The 16,003-nt window shown below is 48.8% G+C and overlaps 1 protein-coding gene across 4 annotated transcripts in view; it reads right to left on the bottom strand.

Moving 5' to 3' along the window:
- The window catches only part of TAB2 (TGF-beta activated kinase 1 (MAP3K7) binding protein 2), a 65,171-nt gene that overhangs the window by 25,613 nt on the left and 23,555 nt on the right, over positions 1-16,003 (bottom strand). For 3 of the 4 annotated variants that reach the window (XM_061567585.1, XM_061567575.1, XM_061567594.1), the window contains exon 2: positions 15,249-15,603. In XM_061567585.1, the coding sequence (XP_061423569.1) occupies positions 15,249-15,350 (102 nt within the window). In that variant the 5' untranslated portion in view covers positions 15,351-15,603. Of the gene's footprint in view, positions 1-11,199; positions 11,611-15,248; positions 15,604-16,003 lie in introns of those variants that run through there. The other variant, XM_061567604.1, reaches the window with a different exon arrangement.

The raw sequence follows: 16,003 nt of genomic DNA, 5'->3' as shown, positions 1-16,003 counted from the left end.
AAGTGGATAGCTGCAGTGGCTTCCTAATATCGGCAGGAAGAGCATTCCAGGCGGCCGCAAAAGTGCATCTGAAAGCACGCGATACGGAGATTGTCTTTGTTCGATGGCTGGTCAAAAGCTGCTGCGAGGATGACCGGAGTTCGCGTGATAGGTCGGCCAGGATTCCGGGGCAATCGGCCCCGGTGGATGGAGGTGAAAGGACTCGAGCGCGTGCCTGGAATGTCACTAGAGGGCGCTACGGCGACATTCCTGAAAAATCACGTGGCTGTAACTTTCAATATTTTCTCTCTCACGACCGAGGGCTTCAGACTCAAGCTAGAGAAAGCCCCCCCCCTACCCACCCACCTCGTGACGTGTCTACAAGACAACACGAATTTGTGCTTCAGGCGTCTTGCTTTTATAACTAGGTGAGAGCCACTGAAACCATTACCACACAGGAACACATTAATATTTTAGTCAATTTAGTTTTGTGGGTAGTTTTAACATTTCGGTCAGGCCCTGCCCCACCCCCGGTAGGATTTTCAAAGATTAGCACCCAGCGTATCACTCAGCGTTGCCACAAGGCCCTTATGAGTCACTTCTCGTTCTACCTTCTTCTATCGCATGGCTGATGTAGATCAACATCTACAATTTCACATTCAGGTGGGCAAGCCAAACAACCGCATCAGGAGCTGCCGGAGTAGTGTATCGCTTTGATGTCTCCGTATTTGCGGATCGGGTCATTGAGTCGCTATACGTTGTTACGGTCTGTTCTGGATGACCCACAGTCGCACACTCGTGGAGAGTTTTTAATTTTCCATTTGTGGTTCTACCGATTCTGAACGACTCCTTCACCGCACTCGCAGCTGAGACGCGGCAGTGTCGCCTGTGTTTACGAGACGTGCCCATACAAGGCATTAGCGCCGGGAAGCAGACACGCGCCGAGCGTTATCAGCGCAGCACAAACATGCGCCACTCAGCGCCCCCCCCCCCCCCTTCTCTCCATTGCGCTAAATTGAGCTAAATGGGAATAGTGTGGAAATTAGGCACGCTAAAAACCTGCGCACACACGCACGGTAGACGGTCCAACTCGGGAATTTGTTGAGTTATCAAATTCGGTGCATGTTTGTTTTTTCTTTAAATTGCACAAGAAAAAGCGAATTATGCTGTACACGCGTTGATGCGTTTTGACTGTAATAAACCGGTTGAGATTACTTTATCATAGTGCATTGATGTTGACCACTAGCACTACACAATGGATGCTGCCATTGTATAATAGTAAGCACGCTGGACTTGGCAATTCAGGGGTTGCCAGTTCCATCTGTCAGCACTGAAGTTGAAACAACGGTGCAGGTTTTTTTAAATTCATACAGCCTCTCCACCCAGCAATACAAATGGGTACAATGCAGTGGTCGATCTAAAGTGTGGGTATTCGAACATATTCCAAGATGTCTAGCCAGCCTGGAAGAGTAGGCCAAATACCCTCTAGAGGGGCTCTCTTTAGCGCCCTCTAATGATGTACACACAGCACACCTCCGATGACCACGGTTGGCTACGTAGGCACAAAATAATTTCAACATAGACACACATACAGCAATTTGAATTGACTATAAAGGCACCTTGGCCGGCAGTGTGGGGTGAGGAAGAAATTACACTTTAAAAGCAGGGAAAAGAAAATGTTCTGCCTAATCTCAGGGTGTCCCACACCTCAGTTTAGCACGGTTGGCTACGTACGGTGCGAAAGAAGCTCAGTATACGTACGTATATACATCCTAACCTCTGCACGCAGGCCACAGTGCGATGTCCCCTCCGCTTTGCTTTTCTTCAGGCACGGCATTCACACCCACCAAACCGGCCCACGTCGCACGAGATTCCCTTCCTCCTGGGGTGAGTGGAAACTTTCGACCCTGTCAACCGGCAAAGCCAACTCCGCCAGTTTTTAGGAAAGCTCTTTCCGATGTCGAAAAACCCAAGCACATAAAACCTTGGTTTGTCGTCTAACGCCATGCCCTGTTGGGCAACGCTGCCCAAGAGGTCTGCGGCAACCGCATGATTTTGTGATTATTGCCCAAGCATGGGCAGCAGAGGTGGGTGGAGTCTGGAGGCACCGGGACGGGATGCTTGGTGCCGCCGGGTTGACTTAGGGTACCGTATCAACTGGCCACACCCGTGCAGGCTGCTGAGACCGCTCACTGTTCCAGGAACATGCTTTTTCATCCAGTTATCTTTATAGGAATTTCACGCCGTTTTGAGTTTTGGTACAGCCAAGTGTTTTTTTTTACAAGCCCAAAAGGATGGAAAGTTGCGGGGAGGGGTAAGTTTCTACGACTTGCCGACTGCACAAACAAGCCGGACTCCTGCATAGACCGCACCACAGGGTGCTCAAGGAGAGGAACAAACCCTAAATAACACCCCGCCGTGAAATAAAATGTACAAGCCTCCACCTGCACGGACGGCGGCGTCCGTAAAGGAAGCTGCACGTGCGGGAAATTAACGGAGGAATTCTCAATTTGTACGTAGGGATGCTAGTTATGTAACTTTACGACCACCATCCTGCAAGGGTCCTCGCCCACCCTCCCCCTCCTTGCCCTGTGGGGTAAACCCCACCGCGAACAAAACGTAGCGTCACCTGCCAGCCGGCACGGTCGTTGGCGCAGAGAAACGCTGGCACGGCTCCTACCGAGGGGAGCCACGCACAGAAGTGCCGCCGCCCCCCCCGGCCGCCCCGGGGCTATAGCGCAGTGTGGCGCTCACGGCGAGCGGAACGGTGCCCCCGCTCACCGCACCCTCGAGGAACCGCCGCGGTTCCGTCTCTCGCCGTTCTCTGAAAACGGAGAATTAGTGCGAGCGGCGTTTTTTTCTTTCACGCCTAGATGTAAGCGGCGGTTTCGTTTGAGAAAAAAACACAATGGAAAACCCAAAGCAGAAATGTAAGGCTATTTCTTTTTTCTGCGAGCAATAAACTTGGAGTGGGCTGCCTTACATTGCCAATACATTCTTGGCAGAGCGTTCAAAAACACTCTGTATATATGCACGCTGCTGCATCTTTTCTTTCATGCCTTATGCAGACATCCCAACCGCCAGGATAATGAGAGATCTGCAGACGAGCATTCAACCAGCTGTAACACACAAAAAGGAAAAAAGCAGTAAACTTTAGATTCAGCTCCGACCACCCTCTACAATCCGATGTGGAATCGCTGTCCACAGAAGTGACCGACACGGTGGCACCTACGACAGCCGAAGGTGCTGCCTGTGTGGCGTAGACCCACACCGGGCACAGTCAAACGCCACATTCCACACCCCAGCGGGAAAAATAAATCCATCAAGAGAGCACAACCTGCTCACTCTCACAGTCCAGCAGATGTATGTTGAACTTATTTTTTGCACCGTACGTTGCTAACCGTGCCAATCGGAAGTGCGGGGGAAGGACAACAAACTAAACACAAAAAGCAGTTTTAAAGAAATGAGTTTTCATCATGGGACCTCCTTTGCCAGTACCAAAATATGATAATAGGGTTTTTCCCCTTTTTTCTGGCAACAAAACAGATGTTAAGATGTTGAAACACCAAACTGAAACCTTTTACAAGGAATCATGTCTGCATTGCATTAACCACAATGCTTGTGGTCAGAATGCAAACAAAAACATACTCTGATAATATATGCATTGTCCTTGAAACGGATTGGTCCACACCAGAGACAGCTTTCTTTTGAGTCTCATATCAAACGGTGTTAAACCAGAGGACGCCAAAAGGCCTTTTAAGTTGGCGTCCTCTGGTCTAACGCCGTTTGAGACGAGGCTCAAAAGAAAGCTGTCTCTGGTGTGGACCAATCAGTTTCAAGGACAATGCATATATTATCAGAGTATGTTTTTTGTTTGCATTCTGACCACAAGCATTGTGGTTAATGCAGACATGATTCCTTGTAAAAGGTTTCAGTTTGGTGTTTTAACATCTTAACACCTGTTTTGTTGCCAGAAAAAAGGGGAAAAACCTATTATCAAATGAGTTTTAAATTTGGATTTTAAAGTGCACAGCTCCAAAGGCTTCCTAATATCGGAAGGATGGCCGCAGTAGCACACCTAAAAGCCCGTGACCATCTTTGTTTGACGGTTAACCAAAAAGCCACTGCAAGCATGACCGGAGTTTGTGTGATGGTTTATACTCCTTGACGAGATCAGCGAGGTATTGTGGTTCATTTGTGGCAAGCACTTTGTGTGAATTGAGTGCGACCAAATGTGATTAATCACCCCTCTTTTGGGGCACACCCACCGCCACTTGCTCAGAACAGAGATAGGTGGGTCAGAAGGGGGGGAAGCTGGCAGGGACCGAGGAATTCCACAGTGGAACCCCGCAAAAGGCCAAGCTACTTCCGAAAACCAAAAAATTAACCCGTAAAAACAAAGTTTTTCACTATAAATCCTTTATATGCGTGGCATCGGTTTTATTTTATTATTCATTTCTGTTTTTCTTGAGTAAGAGTTTCATTTTTATCACATTGGTATTTTAAATTAAATATGAAAAAAACATTTTCCTAAAAAGTGTAACATTTTGGAAAAATGTTTTCACGAAAATAAATTGTCACGCACAACGAGTCTGTGTGCAAAATGTCAGCTCGATTGGATCACGGGAAGTGGGTTAAAAATCGACCGAAAGATTTGCACGGTCGTAAGCATGCAAGCAAGCAAGTGAACTTAATATAAAGGATTTAAAAAGACAGCAAAGATGCCCCGGCTTGCTCCGTCACCCCGAAACCACCCATCTGCACTTCTGATATTCGTAGCTCATGTCCTATGATGTTGTGTTACATTGTCCAAATCTACCTTGCAAAGAGAATTTGTTTTCTTTTTCACATTTTTGTCTTTTGCCATAGTTTTTCCCCCGATTGTATCGGTACAATTTTACGAGACAAAGTGTTCATTCATATCCCTTGCCAAGCAGTGCAACCCTTCGTGATAAGGGCTGCTACGTCTAAAAAGCGCTTAAAGTTACCTTTTTCACTCCCTCTTCCACTTAAGTGTCCTGTTCATCTCGCGACAAATGGATATTTTATTTCTCAGAGTTGTAATTAAGCTAAATTAAGCGCAAAACGAAATTTTACGTGATGCTTTTTTTTCTGTGCAGTTATTTTGTGACTGGGCCGAGACCATCAACTTAATACACCTAAACCAAGTTTAATTACAGGCCACTGCATGGGATGAAACCCAGGGCCTCAGCGTTGCCAGCTCAGTGCTCTAACCTCCGAGCCACCTGGCTTACCTCTCGGCCACCGCTGCCTAAAATGGCATTTTACCAAAGTTTGTTTTCCACTTTGGAACAAGACGTCCTTTTACCTTGATTATCTACAATCCAGCGAGACAGAACATTGTTGTGTCTGGGCATTTTTCTGCCACAGGTCTCCCTTCAAAAAAGAGAGACTTTTGGTTTCCACGGCCTTTCGCCTAGGTTTTAAACGCAGAGGTTAGCACCCTGCTCAAACGACTCCGGGGTCGGAGCGACACCAGTGGCGTGCCATAATTGAACCAGTCCTGGCTCCTTCTCCCCTTTCACAAATCCGCACTGACCAACATGGTGCAGTTATGTGGGCATTGTAAAATATCGAGCCCCAGACTTCTGTCAGGCATTACCCGAAACGGTATCTTGTTTTTTCCCCTCCACAATACAACACGGCAACTTGTGCAGAAAGCACATTGGCAAAACTCCTCTTTACAGCCACCTCCACTGATGGCAATCAAAACGCATTTTGCTGTTTATTTGCCAGCAGTGATATTCAGCCGAGTCCAAAGTGCTTTGTCCTGTGCACGCCATGAAGTTCGGCATTTAAACGCCACGCTGCCGAGACGGGAACACGCTACGGTTCTCCTGGCATAGTTAAAACTTCCCTCTGGGGCTTTTCTTTGTAAATCTTTAATCGTTGGCATAAGCACGCCTTCTTTGATGTGAACAACAGCTTATGAGCAAATCAGCGTTTTTTACTTTTAACGCAATCCTTCCACGCCGGAAATCAAAGCAGAGGGAAATGTTGATCGGAAAAAGAAAATAATAATATACCCCAACCAACAAATTTCCAAGCGTTCGCAGCTTTTCGAATATTTCTGTTTCGCGTTTAGGCCAAAAACCGGCCCCATCTCGGCCCGGCGAGCTCCATTCCAGGTTGATTTCACGCAAACTGAACGCTCGAAACGCAAGCCAAAAAGCAATTTGTGTTCCAAGTGGGAACCGCCGGCACACGCACAGGAGATCCCTGGCAATGGGCGCTGGAGCGACGGTGCAATTTTCCTGTTGCGCCGTGTACCTGCTGCCGGCTATCAAAGTTGGGAGGGGGGGGGAGGGCAGGGAAGGGGGGCGGGCAAGGGCTTTGCTCTCACAGGGAATGCGGCCAAACCCAGCCAGTGCACGGCTCACTCGTGCATTGGGAATAAACAATAGTTGAGCTGCGGAGCTCGTTAATTAAACCGCAACGTCAGCTGCGCTGCACCAAGCGCGCGGCCAAAAAAAAATCACCCCCCTACTCCCCCCCCCCAACTAAAGTGGCTGAGTGTAGAGCACCACAGCGCAGAGAAGAGAAACAGTACCGGTCCTGGGTGGTGTACTCACCGATGCCTCAGACACTACCACAATGGGTATGAGCGCAGGGGCTGTGTGTGCCCGTGGTCTATAGGAGAGTCGGCAGGGAGATGGGCAGCCCCCCAAGAGGGAACTCTGGCACCGTCGCGGTCATGTTGAACGGCCAAAAGTGTGGTCGACTGTTATGTCTCACGTTGTCGCATTGTAAAGAGTGGCTAAAGTTGTATGAAAGCTCTTCATCCTTCAGCTGCGTGAAGGCGAGGTTTGGGTAGGCGGGCTTATTGGATGGAGAAGGCACGTCAGGGTAGAGCACTTTTGGTAAAATTAGTTTTAAAGTTTCCAGAGGAAATGGAGGAATAATGTACATGTTTTGTAGTGTAATTCTTGCTGCTTAAGAAAGTGCTGACACAGACAACGGGTCTGCCCGTAGTTTACTGCATTTGATCGTATAATTCTTATACAGTGCAAGTGTTGTTTTCTTACTTATTCAGTTCTGACGATGTTCTCCAGTCCACCTTATGAAGCCGCCTACGCCTTCAAACATTTACGCGAGCGGCACGTTCCACGAGTTCGGTTCCTCGGGTAGTGGTGGCGATCTGCAATCCCTCCGATAAACACCTATTCATTCCACGCACGCACATCCCTGGGCTGAACATGTTCTTATGCAAGAAGCATGCAGGATGGGTCCAGGGCGACGGTCCACTGTCTGTCACGACAGAGTTTCCGGGAAGTGGAATTTCTATCATCAAGGTTCAGGGTCAACCAGACTGGGGCATGACTTCTCCATCCCCCGTACCAGACCAGTCATGCATAGGTTTGGGCCATCAGGACAGATTTTTTTTCCCAATAAAATTGATTTATCTGCCGATTGTGAGATCGACTACTCGACTAATTCCATCACATTCTTTTTGTTGGCCCTTCTCTCCCGATACTTTCCATTCATTGGCTACCACATTCTGATGAGCCCCTCCCCCCCCTCTCCTCCCCCCCTCAACTCGCTTTTAAGGGATTACATCTTGAATCATTGCCTCCCTTGATGCAGCTGATCTGGCTGTGACTGTCCCACCTGATGACGGAGACTTGTGTTGCCTCCGAAACGTCGTGATCTTTATTTTTATTTTATTATTTTTATTAATTTTGATGTTTTACCTACGTGACTTTACCGAAAACACCTAAGAATATGATTCCTTGCAGTCACGAAAGCTTCAAGTCTAGAATTAATTCCATCACGTGAATTTAATTGGGATAAATAATCGTCAACTCTCTGCCCACGTGTGCCGCTTGATGTAAGGTGATGGGGGAGAGGCTTGGTGACGTCACTGGCATCACCAGCCGCATCGTGCTGAGTTTAGCTTCGAGGGGGTTTTCCGCCTTCAGGAAGCAGGATGTCAGGGCGACTGCTATATTAAACGTGACCCGAGTAAATGACGACAAAAATGTAGCCCATTACAATTTTTCGTCTTATTTGGCAAATGGTCTCAGCTTGACTTTTGAGTTAAGCCAGTTGCTCGATGATTTATGTCATCAACACACATCGACCGTAAGCAGCCGGCGATGGAAAAGGCGCAGCGCGCACACCGACGCAGTTTATTTAAACGGCGAGAAAAAGTCTGCAATCGAATCGAATGGAAACCAAACGCGGCACTGAGCAGCCATTGTCCCCCAAGAACACGGGGCCCACGGGGGCCAGTGGGTACCCACCCACACAGTGGCACTCCTTTTACTGCACGCGCAGCCATAAACAGCTGGCCGGCGGCTCAGTCCCAATTGCGCACCCATTAATGAAATATTGATGGGGCCCGGGTGCCTTTTGTCTGCGAGTGAATGAGCCCGCCATTGTTTCGCGTGTTGTGTTAGCGAACGCTTTAACGGTCTGTCGTCCCAACAGCGGCCAGACCGTTCGCACGCCCTGGGCTTGAGCGTGGGGAGCAGTGGGAGCCACGATTGCTGTACCGTCGAACTCATGCGCGAGCTGCAGTTGCATTCGTAGGCTGTACAAAACGCTTTGTAAATTCACGTAAATTATATCACTGAATCTTTGGTTCTCTGTTGTACGTATATGTATGTTGAATTTCTTTTGCACCGTACGTGGCCAATCGTGCGAAATCGGAGGTGCAGGGGAAAGACAAGCTAGCATATGTTTGACATTTTTTATCCATGCGCTGGGAGTATCTTCAGAACACCAATGGAGCAGCTCACACTCTCAATTTATTATATAAAGTTGCCGGATACTTATGTAGGCTAAGCTGATGTGTGTTAGCTTCGTGACGCGTAGAAGCTCAAACGTATGTAGCAGGTAAGGGGCCATCCATTTAGTACGTACGCAAAAATCTGTCGAAACTTGACCCCTCCCTGTACGCACACGTACTTTTTACACCCCCCCCCCCCCACCTGCGTACGTACGCTTGACCCCCCCTCCCCCCCCCGAATCCTGTAGAACGGCCAATATTTAATCCACGCATAAATGATCAAGGATTCATAATATGAACGTGTTTAAGCAAACAGATAGTCCACTGCCGGACTATCTAACTCATTTGAAGGCCAATGTAGACAAATTATTAACGAGGCTTCACCCCCCCCCCCCTTTTCCTATGCCTACATACATTATAAGTAGACCCCCATACGCAAGCGTACGCATTTGGGTTAACCCCCGTACGTACTAAATGGATGGCCCCTAAGTTAGTATTTTAGTCAGTAGTCATGTTCTAAAGGAGGACCCCCCCCCCCCCTTTGCCTAAAAAACTTTGGGAAATTTCTTGATTGTCTACTTTATTGCCATTCCTGGGATAATGTACGTCTGGTCCGTTCATCTAAGGACACTTCACGTAGAAAAAAAACCCTACAAATTCCTTAATGCATTTGATGAAAAAAAATTCCAACTAGCAAAAAAAAAATGCTAATTTCCAGATGCTTATAGTTTTTGGGCAAGATAAGAAATGAAATGCTTTTAAAACACATTTTTTTTCCTGTGCAAATAACTGTTTAAAGATGGCTCTAAAACAGTGACGTTGTACCAACTCCATCCATTGCCTCAAATATATCAGACTTACAAAGGGCAGTCTATGTACACGTTATATATAATACAATGTGGTCATGTGACCCCTACAGACACTAGAGGCACGGTATTCACCACAATGGGGGGAAAAAAACAATCCATTCTTGAAGTGAAGTGTGACCTTGAATCACGACAATTCACGGAATCACAAAGTAGGCGAATCGATACGTGGTTATTTCATGCCCACAAACCAACCTAAAACCAACTGTACATTGGCTGCAGTACTGTGCCTCGTGCCAGCAGTATTTGTCCTGCACCTCCGATTACCACGATTTGCTATGTACGGTGCGAACGAAAGAAGTTCAACGTACACACACGCATGGGTCACTCTTGCTCCCTCCTGTAATTATCGTCCCACTCTCAGGGCCCCCTGTCAATCCTGGTCAGGCCACAGGGAATTTAAACTCAAGTCGAAGTGTCTTCCTGCTCTCATGAGCAATGGGGGGGGGGGGGGGGGGGGCAACGCTCACATCCGCTCGTGTCCCTAAGTCAGCAGTCAAAATTCGACATTGCTGTGGTGGGAGGGGGGAGGCGGTACGGTCTGTTTACGGGACGTCCACCGTTGAGTGTTTTTATTACGATTATAATTGTCACTGTTATGAAAGGGCAATTTCCTGGCTATCAAGTAGCAGCACAGGAGACAAAAGAGTTATGTGACACGCACGTGTTTTGACGTTTGCGTTAGTGCGGGTGGCATCGAAACCTGCTTTGCACACACGAGGTTGGAAGTTTCGGCGAGAGTCGCCACGACGTGCCTGCACTGGGCTTGCAATGACGCACTTTACAACTGATCAGCGTTCGCGTAATGCGCGACGTAAAGTGTTGTCTTTCGTCTAAAACCAGATGCCGAATTAGAGAAGGGAGGGCGGTCGTCACGGACCGGTTGAACGTTAAAAACCGCGGCCAACCTGCCTACATCTCCAGCTTGGCCTCTCATCGCGCAGCATGGCGCTCGGTGTTGCTGTGGGACGCCAAACGAATTCCAGAAAAAATGTTACTCTGAAAACGATCGGGACAACTTTTAGCCAAAGTGGCAGCTAACTTAAAGAACCAGCTGTGAACAAATAGCATTCCCCCCCCCCCCATCTAACCAAAATATAAAAATTATAAAACTGTTCGTAAAACGTGCCCGAACCTCAAAATAAAACACGAGCTCGGCATTACTTGGCGGAGACGTGAGCTGTCAAAGTGAGCGCAGCTTGAGCGACTAATGGCTTTAACATCAACGAGCTCAGGTTTTCTGCCCATGTTTAATTTGCAGGCGCTCTCAGAAAGGAAGTTAAGCCAGCTCCAGTATATGCCTGCTCGCAGATACAAAACATCTCTCCCCGACGATGCAACAATCTCCGCGGCTGCTGCTCGCTACGACAAACAGCAACCGCTCCACGCCACGACCACAGCACTCAAGTAATCCGCCTGCAGTGCCCTAGCTTCCCACTGGAGGGTGGGACAAGCCCTGCATGTAAACAAGCTACATTCACTTACAGTTTCCACATTACGTTCAGAGCATATCCAATGCAACAGGCGGCTATCCCTACGAGCGGTAAGCCACCGCAAACAAACAGACACACGAGTAAAACCGCAACACAAACTTTCCGTTACCTGAGGCCTCGTATCGAGCTTCGATTTGGAAAACTCTACGTGCACCACGAAGCAGGTCATGGCCTCCCGCCTACCGGCCCTGTCAGCGGCGGCGCGCAGGCTCCGAGGATCGTTCCAGCGCCGCTCGCACCTCACCCACTCTGGCTCGCGGCATTTCAGCGGCACCGGCGCCCGCCGCAGGGAGGCGAGAGCGGGGGGCCCGATGTGGTCACGGGGCACGCGCGCGTGAGTACGACGGTGCCGCGCTGAACGAAGACGGCCGTGCTCAAAAACGGCAACGCAAACTGTCGCAGCTGCCAAGAGACACACCGCCGGACCATCTGCCTCCGTGGTACGCAGAGGGGGGGGGGGGGTCTGGCGAACAAAGGACTCCGCGTAGCCTGGGGCCCCGGCTCAGACACCCGTTTATCCGCGACCAGCAGCGTCGCTCGATGGAAACTAGTTTTTGTGGTTCGGGTGACGGTCCGCGCGGCACCCAGCGTGCCGTTCCGATCTACGATCGCGTTTCTTTTGCAACCTCCCCCCCTCTCCCCGCGCCCACCCCCTCCCAAAATGAGATGCGGAGGGCGGTTCATGGCAGAGCAGTCAACCAGGTGGAGCTTGTTTACGAGACGTTGTAGTCATTGAAAGCAGTTCACACGTTTCAACTAAACTGTCGCGTAGGTATCATGGGGAAAAGCAGCGTGCTTATTTATTTACTTGACGAAGAGGACACAGTCTACATGGACTGTACACAGGAGATACAGCATACTCCACTCAACAAAGGTTGACGACAAGTGCTTGTTTGAAACGAATAATCAGCTGTGATCACCCTCACGGTTTCACGACGCAATAATATGCGTCGCCCATGCGCAAGAGGATATCTTTACTTCTGGTGGTGAAGATGACAACCTTGCCGTGGTCTCCACTGTTACGTGCTTGTCACAAACTAATGCCATCAACCTGGCGATCGAACGCCCGAAAAGGGCCTACCAATCAGGAAAAAAAAATCATGCTTTCTCGCGGCATGTCCTGTCCAGGTCGACTAACTTGTCTTAACTTGTGTATGTTTTGCGATCTACGTGTTCGTCTTTAGGTCCATGAGGGTATAACGCCAAGAAAAGACCTCTCTGGAGGCTTATTTTCACCATTGTCAACTATTGTATTTGCTGATGTCCAGGTGTCGTTTTATACATAACATGTAGTACGCACTGATTAAAAGCGTTGTTACTTTCGCACACTGATATGTTGCCTTTCATTATCAAGAACTGATTTTTGTGTTTAGTTTTTTGTCCTTCCCCCCGCGCCTCCGATTAGCACGGCTCGCTACGTACGGTGCCAAAAAAGTTTAACATACACACATCAAGTTCAGCTTTGGGAAAGCATTTCAACCTGCTCTCGCTTGCCTTTTTATTTCATAACGTTCAGCCTGGTTCAACTTTGCCGCAGTGTAATGGTTAGCACGCAATCCAGAGATCACCAGTTTAAACTTCCAGTGCAGCAGTTGAAACAATGGGGCAAGTTTCTTAAGTCCCCCCCCCCCCACCTCTGTTCACTCAGTAGTATAAATGGGTACAGAGGTGATCAGCAGGTCACAATTTAAAATATTTATTTAAGTAAACTATATTTTTTTACCAGGTAAGACCCACTGAGCTATGTAGCTCTTTTTCAGAAGTGACTTAGCCACAAATGTTCGCTCAACGAAGTGGCTTATCACGTGGAAATTATCGCCAAATGTCTTCTAAATGTGGAGGGGAAAACCCGAAGGACCCAGAGAAAAATCCACACCACCTCGGGGAGAACATGAAAACTCTAAATATACAGATGTCAGGATCTAATCCACGACCTCCTGTATACCAGGCGAGGGAGTTAACATCTCACCATCGTGGCTCCCACGTGTGGTGGGGTATTCCAACCTTCTCCAAGATCTCTGATCATTGTGGAAGAGTTTGGCAAAATACTCTCTAGAGCAGTGTTCATTGGAAGGCCCGCGGGCCACCGGCAAGCCCCTGGTGGCCTTTAGTGCGGCCCCTGACGTGCGGCCCCCGACAATACACAACACGTAACAACACCCCCATCAAGCTGTCAAACCCAACGGGTTTCAAATGTGTGGCAGCCCTCACACTGATGTCTTGACGACACAAGTGGGCCCCCTCTGAATATTAGTGATGAGCACTGCACTAGAGGGGCTTTCTAAAGCTGCCTCTAGTGGGGGGCTCATCTGTCAGCCGTGGCCTGAGCGAGTAACAGCTGGGATGCACCTTTGCCACGTTCAAAATATGTCCGAGGAATACAGTAAAACCTTGGATTGCGAGCATAATTCGTTCCGGAAACGTGTTTGTAATCCAAAGCACTCGTATATCAAAGCCCTCGTATATTGGTTGTGATCACGTGACGCTCGGCAGACAAAGCGTATACACGTACTACTCGTATTGCAAGACCTCACTCGTTTATCAAATTAATATTCATTTAAAAAATTTGCCCGTCTTGCAAAACACTCACAGACCAAATTACTCGCAATCCAAAGTTTTACTGTACATACTCGGATGTGTTTTCCAGTCGTTAAAGTACAAACATTCAAAGTTTTTAAATATCACATACAAATAAAAATACTTGGCACATTTAAAATAAATAGTAGGTTGAGAGTTGAAATACTGGTTGGGGAAGGGGTTGCCTCAACTCGTCGTTGTTACAAGATTAAATGAGTATCACTCTGTGGTAAGTCAACAGTGACTATCCATAGCAATGTGTATATTTCACCACGAACTCTGGGGCTATGAAAATTGAGTGCCACCGCCTTTACTCGTTTGGGGCCATCCATTGAGCATGTACACAAAAATCTGTCAAAACTTGGCCCATCCCCCCCTCCCTGTACGCACACGTACTTTTTAAACCCTCCACCTGCGTACATACGCTTGATGCACCCCCACCCCTGAATCCTATAGAACGGCCAATATTTAATCCACGCAGAAACGATCAAGGATTAATACTATTAACGTGTTTAAGCAAAGAGATAGTTCACCGCCGGCTGCATTAAATAATTAAGTTGCGTACCTTGGCCACTTGTTTTGCCGAGCTGCGTGATGGCTAGCAGTCAGTGGTACGTTGGCATGCAAGTGACACCTCTCCCACAGTCCTACTTCTCCCGGTCGTACTTGTCTGACAGCTGAAGAAACTGAACTGTGGCTCATTTGAAGGCCAATGTAGACAATTATCGAGGCTTCACCCCCCCCCCCCCGTTTCCTATGCGTACATTGTCAGTAGACCCCCCCCCATACGCAAGCGTACGCATTTGGGTTAACCGCCCTTCCCCCCTCCATGCGTACGTACTAAATGGATGGCCCCTTTGAGCAGACTGTATATATGAACTGATTTCGTACCAGACGTAGCCAACCATGCTAGGTAGCATAGGGGGCCAGAAGCAGCAGCTAAAGGACAATAGGATTCAGGCAATATGCTGTGATGACTGTAGATAATGGAACAGAAACCACAAGAAAGAAAACACGAGCTCTTATCTTGTAGACATACACCCGAGCGGTGCATCGATCTGGCAGTTGTACGAAACGACTTTGAAGCTTGGTTGCGCAACAGATCACTCAGGCTGTGGGCCCAGGGCTTTATAGCATTGGACCCACTGGGCAATTTCACCTGGGCCACCTCTGCAAGCTCAAGATCATCCCGGCATGCGATGTATGTATGCATGTTGAACTTCTTTCGCACCGTACATAGCCAACCGTGCTAATCGGAGGTGCGGGGAAGGACAACAAACTAGCAGATGTTCGACATTTTTATCCATGCGCTGGGAGCATCTTCAGAACACGAATGGAGCGTCTCACGTGATAAAAAGTTTTCCGGCTGCTGCTGGTGTTTTATGGACGGCCAGACGATATTATGCGAGAGCTTTTTAAATGATGCGTATAAGCTCAAACGTATGTCGCATTAAGTTAGCATTTTAGCCAGTGGTCTCTAGTTCTAAATACATTTCTAGAGTCTACTGGGGCCACGTGGCACCGCGTGGCACCGCGTGTCATCGTGTTGTGTCGGGCGCGTGAAAGCGCAGCAACGGGCACCTGTAGGATGCACTCGGAGACGACGCCCTCGGGGATCTGCGGGAAGCGCTCGCGCAGGTCGTGGTAAACGTGGATGTCGATCTGCTGCGTCCCCTGGGCCATGGCTCTCCAGGCAGCCACAGGAGGCGCCGCGCTCCTCGGCTCGTGCTTCGCCACCACCGCTGCCGCCGCCGCCGCCACCACCGCTGTCACCGCCACCTTCCAAGGGGCCGGTTTCACTCTGGTGCTGCTGTGCTCGCTCGCTGTGCCCGACAGGCACCGGGGGAAGGGGAGGGGGCCCCGGCTGCTGGCCTAGCCGTACAGGGCAGCGCCAATTGGTCTGCGTGGCCTCATCCTTCCACCGGCATCGTCAAACCTGCGGGATAAACCACCCGCCCGCGGGTTGCCGTTAATGCACGGCACAGTCTCGATGCACCGCAATGCGTATTCAGCGAGGGTCAACCTGGTCCAGAAACTGCCAAGCACAAGCTCGGCAGAATCAGCACCAGCGCTACAGACATCAACGATGTACCTTGTGTACTCTGTAGCCGAATACTGTGTGTATGCTGCGTATCAATATGATCAGGGTTTGATTTGCATGTCGGCGAATGTTCCCTTGTGTTGGATTTCTGGCAAAAATGTGGCAATATTATTCATTGTAACATTTTTTTTTGCAGTTTAGTCAAGGTGTAAATTTGATCATGTTTAAATCTCTCACTTTAAGTTACAATCCCCGTAAAAATCATGTATGCAATAATTCACCCTCCCAGTGATAC

This window comes from Lethenteron reissneri, chromosome 5 (genome assembly GCF_015708825.2).
Source record: "Lethenteron reissneri isolate LAM-NWPU_2019-01 chromosome 5, ASM1570882v1, whole genome shotgun sequence".
Classification (NCBI taxonomy): Eukaryota; Metazoa; Chordata; class Hyperoartia; order Petromyzontiformes; family Petromyzontidae; genus Lethenteron; species Lethenteron reissneri.
The sequence above is the reverse complement of the archived record's forward strand: the minus strand, read 5'-3'. Positions and strand labels throughout refer to the sequence as shown.